The sequence below is a fragment of the Hemibagrus wyckioides genome, linkage group LG29, assembly GCF_019097595.1.
Source record: "Hemibagrus wyckioides isolate EC202008001 linkage group LG29, SWU_Hwy_1.0, whole genome shotgun sequence".
In the NCBI taxonomy this organism is placed as follows: Eukaryota; Metazoa; Chordata; class Actinopteri; order Siluriformes; family Bagridae; genus Hemibagrus; species Hemibagrus wyckioides.
The window spans coordinates 20547528-20569728 of NC_080738.1; the positions used below are offsets into that span (position 1 = coordinate 20547528).

Here is a 22201-nt window from a genome sequence, read left to right on the forward strand (position 1 = left end):
AAAATTGACTTCCTTCTGAGGTGTGAAATACTGTAGACTAATTTCTTTATTTTATTTAACGGATGATTAGTATCTATTGCTGTGGCATCATAATGATGGTATAGAGGTGGATTAATTCAGGAAGGACACCAGTGAAGGCCGAGGTGTGAAACGCACAGCTGCCACTGCATTACAGTGACATGCTGCACCTACGCAGGCGCGTACCGAGGCGTTCATTAACCGAGGACAAAATGAATGTTTCTCAAATATCAACAGCAGAAAGTTTAACAAATAAAAAAATATTGGATATACGTTTATGACCTAATTGCTGTTATCTCGGTTTATGTGGATCTGAGTCTCAGAAGTTGTTCATGTGCAATTTTGATTTTTTGGAGCAGGCGAATGGACTGGCCAAACAAGCACGACCTGAAGAGGTGGAGCCAAAGGCGGAGTCTAATCACCAGGCAGAGTCATCAGTACCTGATCAGGTGAGAGAGGAAGTAGAGCATCTGTACAGTCTGCGCATGCCGCCCGACTTCTACCACTTCTGGGATTTTTGCAGAAGACTGTGTCCGGAAAACCCACAAGGTAACACAGATTACTCACAGAGTGGTCAGGGAGCCCGCGTGTGTGTGTGTGCGTGCGCGCGTGTGTGTGCGTGTGCGTGTGTGTGCGTGTGTGTGCGTGTGCGTGCGTGTGTGTGTGCGTGTGTGTGTGTGTGTGTGCGTGCGCGTGTGTGTGCGCGTGTGTGTGTGTGCGTGTGTGTGTGTGGAGATAGTAATCAATAGCAGCAAATTCAGCTCTCATTGCAGTGACTTTAAATGTACGAATAACTCATGAAAACATCTGTGATTAAGCTTTTGCCGATTTTTCACTGATATAGAAATAGTCTTGAACTATTTGCCAGGATGAGGGTCAGCACCTTGCGGGTCAGCACCTTGCGGGTCAGCATCTTGAGGGTCAGCGTGTACATTTGTAGCCACTATTTAGTAATAATTGACTAGTTAAAAAGCCTATAACCTGGGGCTATACCCTCATACCTTCTGTATGGCCAGATGTTTTGATAAGCTTGTGGTTTGTGTTGGTTGTGGTCAGAGAAGGTCCAGCTAGTTTCTTTATTCTGTGACAGAAATGTGAGACAGATTTAGTAGCTGCCTTTAAATCAGACAGACGGAGAAATATAAAGTTTTCTGCTGAAACCTTAGTAAATGTGCATCCATTTTTTGGTCATATTTTCACCCTGGTTAATCCCTTTCCCTGTGTGTGTGTGTGTGTGTGTGTGTGTAGGTGCCCTGCTCGACTCTGTGGGTGTGCGGTTAGTTGGGCCGTTTGATGTTGTGTGTGGTAAACACATTCGTGTGTCTTCAACACCCAACTTCCACCTGCACTGGAGACATTACTACGACCCCCCTGAGTTTCAGACTGTCCTCCAGGGGGACACGACTACTGACCTCCACCTGGGATATTACAGGTACACACACACACACACACACACACACACACTCTAACAGTAACCTCTTACTGTTAGGAAGTCTGCCTAATAGTGTGTGTGTGTGTATAGAGATAGTCCTGATGCCCTCCCGGTGTTTGTGGGGGAGAATGAGGCGAAGAAGGGCTGTACCATCACACAAATGGGGGAGAACCTCTTTGCTGCAGTGCTGTAAGTTTTTTAAAACACACACATTAATACACACACACACACACATGAACATACAGACATGAAAACACACACATTAATACACACACACACACACACATGAACATACAGACATGAAAACACACACATTAATACACACACACACACACATGAACATACAGACATGAAAACACACACATTAATACACACACACACACACACACACACATGAACATACAGACATGAAAACACACACATTAATACACACACACACACACACACATGAACATACAGACATGAAAACACACACATTAATACACACACACACACACATGAACATACAGACATGAAAACACACACATTAATACACACACACACACACACATGAACATACAGACATGAAAACACACACATTAATACACACACACACACACACACATGAACATACAGACATGAAAACACACACATTAATACACACACACACACACATGAACATACAGACATGAAAACACACACATTAATACACACACACACACACACATGAACATACAGACATGAAAACACACACATTAATACACACACACACACATGAACATACAGACATGAAAACACACACATTAATACACACACACACACACACATGAACATACAGACATGAAAACACACACATTAATACACACACACACATGAACATACAGACATGAAAACACACACATTAATACACACACACACACACATGAACATACAGACATGAAAACACACACATTAATACACACACACACACACATGAACATACAGACATGAAAACACACACATTAATACACACACACACACACATGAACATACAGACATGAAAACACACACATTAATACACACACACACACATGAACATACAGACATGAAAACACACACATTAATACACACACACACACACACATGAACATACAGACATGAAAACACACACATTAATACACACACACACATGAACATACAGACATGAAAACACACACATTAATACACACACACACACACACATGAACATACAGACATGAAAACACACACATTAATACACACACACACACACACATGAACATACAGACATGAAAACACACACATTAATACACACACACACACACATGAACATACAGACATGAAAACACACACATTAATACACACACACACACACATGAACATACAGACATGAAAACACACACATTAATACACACACACACACACATGAACATACAGACATGAAAACACACACATTAATACACACACACACACACACACACGAACATACAGACATGAAAACACACACATTAATACACACACACACACACATGAACATACAGACATGAAAACACACACATTAATACACACACACACACATGAACATACAGACATGAAAACACACACATTAATACACACACACACACACACACGAACATACAGACATGAAAACACACACATTAATACACACACACACACACATGAACATACAGACATGAAAACACACACATTAATACACACACACACACATGAACATACAGACATGAAAACACACACATTAATACACACACACACACACACATGAACATACAGACATGAAAACACACACATTAATACACACACACACACACACATGAACATACAGACATGAAAACACACACATTAATACACACACACACACACACACACATGAACATACAGACATGAAAACACACACATTAATACACACACACACATGAACATACAGACATGAAAACACACACATTAATACACACACACACACACACATGAACATACAGACATGAAAACACACACATTAATACACACACACACATGAACATACAGACATGAAAACACACACATTAATACACACACACACACACACACACATGAACATACAGACATGAAAACACACACATTAATACACACACACACATGAACATACAGACATGAAAACACACACATTAATACACACACACACACACACATGAACATACAGACATGAAAACACACACATTAATACACACACACACACACACATGAACATACAGACATGAAAACACACACATTAATACACACACACACACACATGAACATACAGACATGAAAACACGCACATTAATACACACACACACACACACATGAACATACAGACATGAAAACACACACATTAATACACACACACACACACACGAACATACAGACATGAAAACACGCACATTAATACACACACACACACACACGAACATACAGACATGAAAACACACACATTAATACACACACACACACACATGAACATACAGACATGAAAACACACACATTAATACACACACACACACACGAACATACAGACATGAAAACACACACATTAATACACACACACACACACACGAACATACAGACATGAAAACACACACATTAATACACACACACACACACACGAACATACAGACATGAAAACACACACATTAATACACACACACACACACATGAACATACAGACATGAAAACACACACATTAATACACACACACACACATGAACATACAGACATGAAAACACACACATTAATACACACACACACACACACACACGAACATACAGACATGAAAACACACATTAATACACACACACACACACATGAACATACAGACATGAAAACACACACATTAATACACACACACACACATGAACATACAGACATGAAAACACACACATTAATACACACACACACACACACATGAACATACAGACATGAAAACACACACATTAATACACACACACACATGAACATACAGACATGAAAACACACACATTAATACACACACACACATGAACATACAGACATGAAAACACACACATTAATACACACACACACACACACGAACATACAGACATGAAAACACACACATTAATACACACACACACACACATGAACATACAGACATGAAAACACACACATTAATACACACACACACACACATGAACATACAGACATGAAAACACACACATTAATACACACACACACACACACATGAACATACAGACATGAAAACACACACATTAATACACACACACACACACATGAACATACAGACATGAAAACACACACATTAATACACACACACACACACACATGAACATACAGACATGAAAACACACACATTAATACACACACACACACATGAACATACAGACATGAAAACACACACATTAATACACACACACACACACACGAACATACAGACATGAAAACACACACATTAATACACACACACACACACACATGAACATACAGACATGAAAACACACACATTAATACACACACACACACGAACATACAGACATGAAAACACACACATTAATACACACACACACACACACATGAACATACAGACATGAAAACACACACATTAATACACACACACACACACACGAACATACAGACATGAAAACACACACATTAATACACACACACACACACGAACATACAGACATGAAAACACACACATTAATACACACACACACACACACGAACATACAGACATGAAAACACACACATTAATACACACACACACACACATGAACATACAGACATGAAAACACACACATTAATACACACACACACACACACATGAACATACAGACATGAAAACACACACATTAATACACACACACACACACATGAACATACAGACATGAAAACACACACATTAATACACACACACACACACACATGAACATACAGACATGAAAACACACATTAATACACACACACACACACACATGAACATACAGACATGAAAACACACACATTAATACACACACACACATGAACATACAGACATGAAAACACACACATTAATACACACACACACACACACATGAACATACAGACATGAAAACACACATTAATACACACACACACACACACATGAACATACAGACATGAAAACACACACATTAATACACACACACACATGAACATACAGACATGAAAACACACACATTAATACACACACACACACACACATGAACATACAGACATGAAAACACACACATTAATACACACACACACACACACATGAACATACAGACATGAAAACACACACATTAATACACACACACACACACACATGAACATACAGACATGAAAACACACACATTAATACACACACACACACACACATGAACATACAGACATGAAAACACACACATTAATACACACACACACACACATGAACATACAGACATGAAAACACACACATTAATACACACACACACATGAACATACAGACATGAAAACACACACATTAATACACACACACACACACATGAACATACAGACATGAAAACACACACATTAATACACACACACACACACATGAACATACAGACATGAAAACACACACATTAATACACACACACACACACACGAACATACAGACATGAAAACACACACATTAATACACACACACACACACACGAACATACAGACATGAAAACACACACATTAATACACACACACACACACATGAACATACAGACATGAAAACACACACATTAATACACACACACACACACATGAACATACAGACATGAAAACACACACATTAATACACACACACACACACATGAACATACAGACATGAAAACACACACATTAATACACACACACACACACACACATGAACATACAGACATGAAAACACACATTAATACACACACACACACACACATGAACATACAGACATGAAAACACACACATTAATACACACACACACACACATGAACATACAGACATGAAAACACACACATTAATACACACACACACATGAACATACAGACATGAAAACACACACATTAATACACACACACACACACATGAACATACAGACATGAAAACACACACATTAATACACACACACACACACATGAACATACAGACATGAAAACACACATTAATACACACACACACACACACATGAACATACAGACATGAAAACACACACATTAATACACACACACACACACACATGAACATACACACATGAAAACACACACATTAATACACACACACACATGAACATACAGACATGAAAACACACACATTAATACACACACACACACACACGAACATACAGACATGAAAACACACACATTAATACACACACACATGAACATACAGACATGAAAACACACACATTAATACACACACACACACACACATGAACATACAGACATGAAAACACACACATTAATACACACACACACACACATGAACATACAGACATGAAAACACACACATTAATACACACACACACACACATGAACATACAGACATGAAAACACACACATTAATACACACACACACACACACATGAACATACAGACATGAAAACACACACATTAATACACACACACACACACACATGAACATACAGACATGAAAACACACACATTAATACACACACACACATGAACATACAGACATGAAAACACACACATTAATACACACACACACACACATGAACATACAGACATGAAAACACACACATTAATACACACACACACACACACATGAACATACAGACATGAAAACACACACATTAATACACACACACACACACATGAACATACAGACATGAAAACACACACATTAATACACACACACACACACATGAACATACAGACATGAAAACACACACATTAATACACACACACACACACACATGAACATACAGACATGAAAACACACACATTAATACACACACACACACGAACATACAGACATGAAAACACACACATTAATACACACACACACACACACATGAACATACAGACATGAAAACACACACATTAATACACACACACACACACATGAACATACAGACATGAAAACACACACATTAATACACACACACACATGAACATACAGACATGAAAACACACACATTAATACACACACACACACACACATGAACATACAGACATGAAAACACACACATTAATACACACACACACATGAACATACAGACATGAAAACACACACATTAATACACACACACACACACACACGAACATACAGACATGAAAACACACACATTAATACACACACACACACACATGAACATACAGACATGAAAACACACACATTAATACACACACACACACACATGAACATACAGACATGAAAACACACACATTAATACACACACACACACATGAACATACAGACATGAAAACACACACATTAATACACACACACACACACATGAACATACAGACATGAAAACACACACATTAATACACACACACACACACACATGAACATACAGACATGAAAACACACACATTAATACACACACACACACACACGAACATACAGACATGAAAACACACACATTAATACACACACACACACACACATGAACATACAGACATGAAAACACACACATTAATACACACACACACACACACACGAACATACAGACATGAAAACACACACATTAATACACACACACACACACACGAACATACAGACATGAAAACACACACATTAATACACACACACACACACACATGAACATACAGACATGAAAACACACACATTAATACACACACACACACACACATGAACATACAGACATGAAAACACACACATTAATACACACACACACACACACGAACATACAGACATGAAAACACACACATTAATACACACACACACACACACGAACATACAGACATGAAAACACACACATTAATACACACACACACACACATGAACATACAGACATGAAAACACACACATTAATACACACACACACACACACATGAACATACAGACATGAAAACACACACATTAATACACACACACACACACATGAACATACAGACATGAAAACACACATTAATACACACACACACACACACATGAACATACAGACATGAAAACACACATTAATACACACACACACACACACATGAACATACAGACATGAAAACACACACATTAATACACACACACACATGAACATACAGACATGAAAACACACACATTAATACACACACACACACACACGAACATACAGACATGAAAACACACACATTAATACACACACACACACACATGAACATACAGACATGAAAACACACACATTAATACACACACACACACATGAACATACAGACATGAAAACACACACATTAATACACACACACACACACATGAACATACAGACATGAAAACACACACATTAATACACACACACACATGAACATACAGACATGAAAACACACACATTAATACACACACACACACGAACATACAGACATGAAAACACACACATTAATACACACACACACACACACATGAACATACAGACATGAAAACACACACATTAATACACACACACACACACACGAACATACAGACATGAAAACACACACATTAATACACACACACACACACACGAACATACAGACATGAAAACACACACATTAATACACACACACACACACACACATGAACATACAGACATGAAAACACACACATTAATACACACACACACACACACACATGAACATACAGACATGAAAACACACACATTAATACACACACACACACACACATGAACATACAGACATGAAAACACACACATTAATACACACACAGACATGAAAACACACACATTAATACACACACACACACACACATGAACATACAGACATGAAAACACACACATTAATACACACACACACACACACACGAACATACAGACATGAAAACACACACATTAATACACACACACACACACACATGAACATACAGACATGAAAACACACACATTAATACACACACACACACACACATGAACATACAGACATGAAAACACACATTAATACACACACACACACACATGAACATACAGACATGAAAACACACACATTAATACACACACACACATGAACATACAGACATGAAAACACACACATTAATACACACACACACACACACATGAACATACAGACATGAAAACACACACATTAATACACACACACACACACACATGAACATACAGACATGAAAACACACACATTAATACACACACACACACACATGAACATACAGACATGAAAACACACATTAATACACACACACACACACACATGAACATACAGACATGAAAACACACACATTAATACACACACACACACACACATGAACATACAGACATGAAAACACACACATTAATACACACACACACACACACATGAACATACAGACATGAAAACACACACATTAATACACACACACACACACATGAACATACAGACATGAAAACACACACATTAATACACACACACACACACATGAACATACAGACATGAAAACACACACATTAATACACACACACACACACACATGAACATACAGACATGAAAACACACACATTAATACACACACACACACACACATGAACATACAGACATGAAAACACACACATTAATACACACACACACACACACATGAACATACAGACATGAAAACACACACATTAATACACACACACACATGAACATACAGACATGAAAACACACACATTAATACACACACACACACACATGAACATACAGACATGAAAACACACACATTAATACACACACACACACACACATGAACATACAGACATGAAAACACACATTAATACACACACACACACACATGAACATACAGACATGAAAACACACACATTAATACACACACACACATGAACATACAGACATGAAAACACACACATTAATACACACACACACACACACATGAACATACAGACATGAAAACACACACATTAATACACACACACACACACATGAACATACAGACATGAAAACACACACATTAATACACACACACACACACACATGAACATACAGACATGAAAACACACACATTAATACACACACACACACACACATGAACATACAGACATGAAAACACACACATTAATACACACACACACACACATGAACATACAGACATGAAAACACACACATTAATACACACACACACACACATGAACATACAGACATGAAAACACACACATTAATACACACACACACACACACATGAACATACAGACATGAAAACACACACATTAATACACACACACACACACACATGAACATACAGACATGAAAACACACACATTAATACACACACACACACACACATGAACATACAGACATGAAAACACACACATTAATACACACACACACACACACACATGAACATACAGACATGAAAACACACACATTAATACACACACACACACACACATGAACATACAGACATGAAAACACACACATTAATACACACACACACATGAACATACAGACATGAAAACACACACATTAATACACACACACACACACACACATGAACATACAGACATGAAAACACACACATTAATACACACACACACACACACATGAACATACAGACATGAAAACACACACATTAATACACACACACACACACACACATGAACATACAGACATGAAAACACACACATTAATACACACACACACACACACACATGAACATACAGACATGAAAACACACACATTAATACACACACACACACACATGAACATACAGACATGAAAACACACACATTAATACACACACACACACACACATGAACATACAGACATGAAAACACACACATTAATACACACACACACACACACACATGAACATACAGACATGAAAACACACACATTAATACACACACACACACACACATGAACATACAGACATGAAAACACACACATTAATACACACACACACACACACACATGAACATACAGACATGAAAACACACACATTAATACACACACACACACACACATGAACATACAGACATGAAAACACACACATTAATACACACACACACACACACATGAACATACAGACATGAAAACACACACATTAATACACACACACACACACACACATGAACATACAGACATGAAAACACACACATTAATACACACACACACACACACATGAACATACAGACATGAAAACACACACATTAATACACACACACACACACACATGAACATACAGACATGAAAACACACACATTAATACACACACACACATGAACATACAGACATGAAAACACACACATTAATACACACACACACACACACACATGAACATACAGACATGAAAACACACACATTAATACACACACACACACACACATGAACATACAGACATGAAAACACACACATTAATACACACACACACACACACACACATGAACATACAGACATGAAAACACACACATTAATACACACACACACACACATGAACATACAGACATGAAAACACACACATTAATACACACACACACACACATGAACATACAGACATGAAAACACACACATTAATACACACACACACACACACGAACATACAGACATGAAAACACACACATTAATACACACACACACATGAACATACAGACATGAAAACACACACATTAATACACACACACACACACACATGAACATACAGACATGAAAACACACACATTAATACACACACACACACACACATGAACATACAGACATGAAAACACACACATTAATACACACACACACATGAACATACAGACATGAAAACACACACATTAATACACACACACACACACATGAACATACAGACATGAAAACACACACATTAATACACACACACACACACATGAACATACAGACATGAAAACACACACATTAATACACACACACACACACACATGAACATACAGACATGAAAACACACACATTAATACACACACACACACACACATGAACATACAGACATGAAAACACACACATTAATACACACACACACACACACATGAACATACAGACATGAAAACACACACATTAATACACACACACACACACACATGAACATACAGACATGAAAACACACACATTAATACACACACACACACACACATGAACATACAGACATGAAAACACACACATTAATACACACACACACACACACATGAACATACAGACATGAAAACACACACATTAATACACACACACACACACACACATGAACATACAGACATGAAAACACACACATTAATACACACACACACACACACACATGAACATACAGACATGAAAACACACACATTAATACACACACACACACACACATGAACATACAGACATGAAAACACACACATTAATACACACACACACACACACACACATGAACATACAGACATGAAAACACACACATTAATACACACACACACACACATGAACATACAGACATGAAAACACACACATTAATACACACACACACACACATGAACATACAGACATGAAAACACACACATTAATACACACACACACACACACGAACATACAGACATGAAAACACACACATTAATACACACACACACACACACATGAACATACAGACATGAAAACACACACATTAATACACACACACACACACACATGAACATACAGACATGAAAACACACACATTAATACACACACACACGAACATACAGACATGAAAACACACACATTAATACACACACACACATGAACATACAGACATGAAAACACACACATTAATACACACACACACACACACATGAACATACAGACATGAAAACACACACATTAATACACACACACACGAACATACAGACATGAAAACACACACATTAATACACACACACACACACACATGAACATACAGACATGAAAACACACACATTAATACACACACACACATGAACATAGACATGAAAACACACACATTAATACACACACACACACGAACATACAGACATGAAAACACACACATTAATACACACACACACACACACACATGAACATACAGACATGAAAACACACACATTAATACACACACACACACACACATGAACATACAGACATGAAAACACACACATTAATACACACACACACACACACACACATGAACATACAGACATGAAAACACACACATTAATACACACACACACACACACATGAACATACAGACATGAAAACACACACATTAATACACACACACACATGAACATACAGACATGAAAACACACACATTAATACACACACACACACACACATGAACATACAGACATGAAAACACACACATTAATACACACACACACACACACATGAACATACAGACATGAAAACACACACATTAATACACACACACACACACACGAACATACAGACATGAAAACACACACATTAATACACACACACACACACACACGAACATACAGACATGAAAACACACACATTAATACACACACACACACACACATGAACATACAGACATGAAAACACACACATTAATACACACACACACACACATGAACATACAGACATGAAAACACACACATTAATATACACACACACACACACACACATGAACATACAGACATGAAAACACACACATTAATACACACACACACATGAACATACAGACATGAAAACACACACATTAATACACACACACACATGAACATACAGACATGAAAACACACACATTAATACACACACACACACACACACATGAACATACAGACATGAAAACACACACATTAATACACACACACACACACACATGAACATACAGACATGAAAACACACACATTAATACACACACACACACACACACACATGAACATACAGACATGAAAACACACACATTAATACACACACACACACACACATGAACATACAGACATGAAAACACACACATTAATACACACACACACATGAACATACAGACATGAAAACACACACATTAATACACACACACACACACACATGAACATACAGACATGAAAACACACACATTAATACACACACACACACACACATGAACATACAGACATGAAAACACACACATTAATACACACACACACACACACGAACATACAGACATGAAAACACACACATTAATACACACACACACACACACACGAACATACAGACATGAAAACACACACATTAATACACACACACACACACACATGAACATACAGACATGAAAACACACACATTAATACACACACACACACACATGAACATACAGACATGAAAACACACACATTAATATACACACACACACACACACACATGAACATACAGACATGAAAACACACACATTAATACACACACACACATGAACATACAGACATGAAAACACACACATTAATACACACACACACACACATGAACATACAGACATGAAAACACACACATTAATACACACACACACACACACATGAACATACAGACATGAAAACACACACATTAATACACACACACACACACACGAACATACAGACATGAAAACACACACATTAATACACACACACACATGAACATACAGACATGAAAACACACACATTAATACACACACACACACACACACACGAACATACAGACATGAAAACACACACATTAATACACACACACACACGAACATACAGACATGAAAACACACACATTAATACACACACACACACACACATGAACATACAGACATGAAAACACACACATTAATACACACACACACACACACGAACATACAGACATGAAAACACACACATTAATACACACACACACACACACGAACATACAGACATGAAAACACACACATTAATACACACACACACACACACATGAACATACAGACATGAAAACACACACATTAATACACACACACACACACACACATGAACATACAGACATGAAAACACACACATTAATACACACACACACACACATGAACATACAGACATGAAAACACACACATTAATACACACACACACACACATGAACATACAGACATGAAAACACACACATTAATACACACACACACACACATGAACATACAGACATGAAAACACACACATTAATACACACACACACACACATGAACATACAGACATGAAAACACACACATTAATACACACACACACACATGAACATACAGACATGAAAACACACACATTAATACACACACACACACACATGAACATACAGACATGAAAACACACACATTAATACACACACACACACACATGAACATACAGACATGAAAACACACACATTAATACACACACACACACATGAACATACAGACATGAAAACACACACATTAATACACACACACACATGAACATACAGACATGAAAACACACACATTAATACACACACACACACACACATGAACATACACACATGAAAACACACACATTAATACACACACACACACACACACGAACATACAGACATGAAAACACACACATTAATACACACACACACACACATGAACATACAGACATGAAAACACACACATTAATACACACACACACACACATGAACATACAGACATGAAAACACACACATTAATACACACACACACATGAACATACAGACATGAAAACACACACATTAATACACACACACACACACACACACGAACATACAGACATGAAAACACACACATTAATACACACACACATGAACATACAGACATGAAAACACACACATTAATACACACACACACACACACGAACATACAGACATGAAAACACACACATTAATACACACACACACACACATGAACATACAGACATGAAAACACACATTAATACACACACACACACACACATGAACATACAGACATGAAAACACACACATTAATACACACACACACACACGTGAACATACAGACATGAAAACACACACATTAATACACACACACACACACATGAACATACAGACATGAAAACACACACATTAATACACACACACACATGAACATACAGACATGAAAACACACACATTAATACACACACACACACACACACATGAACATACAGACATGAAAACACACACATTAATACACACACACACACGAACATACAGACATGAAAACACACACATTAATACACACACACACACGAACATACAGACATGAAAACACACACATTAATACACACACACACACATGAACATACAGACATGAAAACACACACATTAATACACACACACACACACGAACATACAGACATGAAAACACACACATTAATACACACACACACATGAACATACAGACATGAAAACACACACATTAATACACACACACACACACACATGAACATACAGACATGAAAACACACACATTAATACACACACACACACACACATGAACATACAGACATGAAAACACACACATTAATACACACACACACACACACACATGAACATACAGACATGAAAACACACACATTAATACACACACACACACACACACATGAACATACAGACATGAAAACACACACATTAATACACACACACACACACGAACATACAGACATGAAAACACACACATTAATACACACACACACATGAACATACAGACATGAAAACACACACATTAATACACACACACACACACACATGAACATACAGACATGAAAACACACACATTAATACACACACACACACACATGAACATACAGACATGAAAACACACACATTAATACACACACACACATGAACATACAGACATGAAAACACACACATTAATACACACACACACACACACACACATGAACATACAGACATGAAAACACACACATTAATACACACACACACACATGAACATACTGACATGAAAACACACACATTAATACACACACACACACACACACACGAACATACAGACATGAAAACACACACATTAATACACACACACACACACACATGAACATACAGACATGAAAACACACACATTAATACACACACACACACACACATGAACATACAGACATGAAAACACACACATTAATACACACACACACACACACGAACATACAGACATGAAAACACACACATTAATACACACACACACACACACGAACATACAGACATGAAAACACACACATTAATACACACACACACACACATGAACATACAGACATGAAAACACACACATTAATACACACACACACACACACACATGAACATACAGACATGAAAACACACACATTAATACACACACACACACACATGAACATACAGACATGAAAACACACACATTAATACACACACACACACACATGAACATACAGACATGAAAACACACACATTAATACACACACACACACACATGAACATACAGACATGAAAACACACACATTAATACACACACACACACACATGAACATACAGACATGAAAACACACACATTAATACACACACACACACATGAACATACAGACATGAAAACACACACATTAATACACACACACACACACATGAACATACAGACATGAAAACACACACATTAATACACACACACACACACATGAACATACAGACATGAAAACACACACATTAATACACACACACACACACATGAACATACAGACATGAAAACACACACATTAATACACACACCCACACACACACATGAACAGACAGCCATGAAAACCCACACATTAATACACACAAACACACACACATGAACATACCCACATGAAAACACACACATTAATACACACACACACACACACACGAACATACAGACATGAAAACACACACATTAATACACACACACACACACATGAACATACAGACATGAAAACACACACATTAATACACACACACACACACACATGAACATACAGACATGAAAACACACACATTAATACACACACACACACACATGAACATACAGACATGAAAACACACACATTAATACACACACACACACACACACACGAACATACAGACATGAAAACACACACATTAATACACACACACACACACATGAACATACAGACATGAAAACACACACATTAATACACACACACACACACACGAACATACAGACATGAAAACACACACATTAATACACACACACACACACATGAACATACAGACATGAAAACACACACATTAATACACACACACACACACACAAGAACATACAGACATGAAAACACACACATTAATACACACACACACACACGTGAACATACAGACATGAAAACACACACATTAATACACACACACACACACATGAACATACAGACATGAAAACACACACATTAATACACACACACACACACATGAACATACAGACATGAAAACACACACATTAATACACACACACACACACACACATGAACATACAGACATGAAAACACACACATTAATACACACACACACACATGAACATACAGACATGAAAACACACACATTAATACACACACACACACACATGAACATACAGACATGAAAACACACACATTAATACACACACACACACATGAACATACAGACATGAAAACACACACATTAATACACACACACACACACACATGAACATACAGACATGAAAACACACACATTAATACACACACACACACACATGAACATACAGACATGAAAACACACACATTAATACACACACACACACACACACGAACATACAGACATGAAAACACACACATTAATACACACACACACACACACACGAACATACAGACATGAAAACACACACATTAATACACACACACACACACACACATGAACATACAGACATGAAAACACACAAATTAATACACACACACACACACACGAACATACAGACATGAAAACACACACATTAATACACACACACACACACGAACATACAGACATGAAAACACACACATTAATACACACACACACACACACATGAACATACAGACATGAAAACACACACATTAATACACACACACACACACCATGAACATACAGACATGAAAACACACACATTAATACACACACACACACACACATGAACATACAGACATGAAAACACACACATTAATACACACACACACACACATGAACATACAGACATGAAAACACACACATTAATACACACACACACACACACATGAACATACAGACATGAAAACACACACATTAATACACACACACACACACATGAACATACAGACATGAAAACACACACATTAATACACACACACACACACATGAACATACAGACATGAAAACACACACATTAATACACACACACACACACACATGAACATACAGACATGAAAACACACACATTAATACACACACACACACACACATGAACATACAGACATGAAAACACACACATTAATACACACACACACACACATGAACATACAGACATGAAAACACACACATTAATACACACACACACACACATGAACATACAGACATGAAAACACACACATTAATACACACACACACACACATGAACATACAGACATGAAAACACACACATTAATACACACACACACACACACATGAACATACAGACATGAAAACACACACATTAATACACACACACACACACATGAACATACAGACATGAAAACACACACATTAATACACACACACACACACATGAACATACAGACATGAAAACACACACATTAATACACACACACACACACATGAACATACAGACATGAAAACACACACATTAATACACACACACACACACACATGAACATACAGACATGAAAACACACACATTAATACACACACACACACACATGAACATACAGACATGAAAACACACACATTAATACACACACACACACACATGAACATACAGACATGAAAACACACACATTAATACACACACACACACATGAACATACAGACATGAAAACACACACATTAATACACACACACACACACACATGAACATACAGACATGAAAACACACACATTAATACACACACACACACACATGAACATACAGACATGAAAACACACACATTAATACACACACACACACACACATGAACATACAGACATGAAAACACACACATTAATACACACACACACACACATGAACATACAGACATGAAAACACACACATTAATACACACACACACACATGAACATACAGACATGAAAACACACACATTAATACACACACACACACACACATGAACATACAGACATGAAAACACACACATTAATACACACACACACACACACATGAACATACAGACATGAAAACACACACATTAATACACACACACACACACATGAACATACAGACATGAAAACACACACATTAATACACACACACACACACACATGAACATACAGACATGAAAACACACACATTAATACACACACACACACACACGAACATACAGACATGAAAACACACACATTAATACACACACACACACACTCATGAACATACAGACATGAAAACACACACATTAATACACACACACACACACATGAACATACAGACATGAAAACACACACATTAATACACACACACACACACATGAACATACAGACATGAAAACACACACATTAATACACACACACACACACACATGAACATACAGTCATGAAAACACACACATTAATACAACACACACACACACATGAACATACAGACATGAAAACACACACATTAATACACACACACACACACACATGAACATACAGACATGAAAACACACACATTAATACACACACACACACACATGAACATACAGACATGAAAACACACACATTAATACACACACACACACACATGAACATACAGACATGAAAACACACACATTAATACACACACACACACACATGAACATACAGACATGAAAACACACACATTAATACACACACACATGAACATACAGACATGAAAACACACACATTAATACACACACACACACACATGAACATACAGACATGAAAACACACACATTAATACACACACACCACACACATGAACATACAGACATGAAAACACACACATAAATACACACACACACACACACATGAACATACAGACATGAAAACACACACATTAATACACACACACACACACACATGAACATACAGACATGAAAACACACACATTAATACACACACACACACATGAACATACAGACATGAAAACACACACATTAATACACACACACACACATGAACATACAGACATGAAAACACACACATTAATACACACACACACACACACATGAACATACAGACATGAAAACACACACATTAATACACACACACACACACATGAACATACAGACATGAAAACACACACATTAATACACACACACACACACATGAACATACAGACATGAAAACACACACATTAATACACACACACACACACACATGAACATACAGACATGAAAACACACACATTAATACACACACACACACACACACACATGAACATACAGACATGAAAACACACACATTAATACACACACACACACACACACGAACATACAGACATGAAAACACACACATTAATACACACACACACACACACGAACATACAGACCTGAAAACACACACATTAATACACACACACACACACACACACACGAACATACAGACATGAAAACACACACATTAATACACA

At 37.2% G+C, this 22201-nt stretch overlaps 1 protein-coding gene across 1 annotated transcript in view; it reads left to right on the top strand.

The window, feature by feature from the left end:
- The first annotated feature begins 335 nt into the window (after positions 1–335).
- Positions 336–22201, top strand: part of LOC131349311 (histone PARylation factor 1) — a 35213-nt gene continuing 13347 nt past the window's right edge. The window contains exons 1-3 of the mRNA XM_058384904.1: positions 336–567; positions 1267–1450; positions 1541–1639. Of these exons, the coding sequence (XP_058240887.1) occupies positions 351–567; positions 1267–1450; positions 1541–1639 (500 nt within the window). The 5' untranslated portion in view covers positions 336–350. The remainder of the gene's footprint in view (positions 568–1266; positions 1451–1540; positions 1640–22201) is intronic.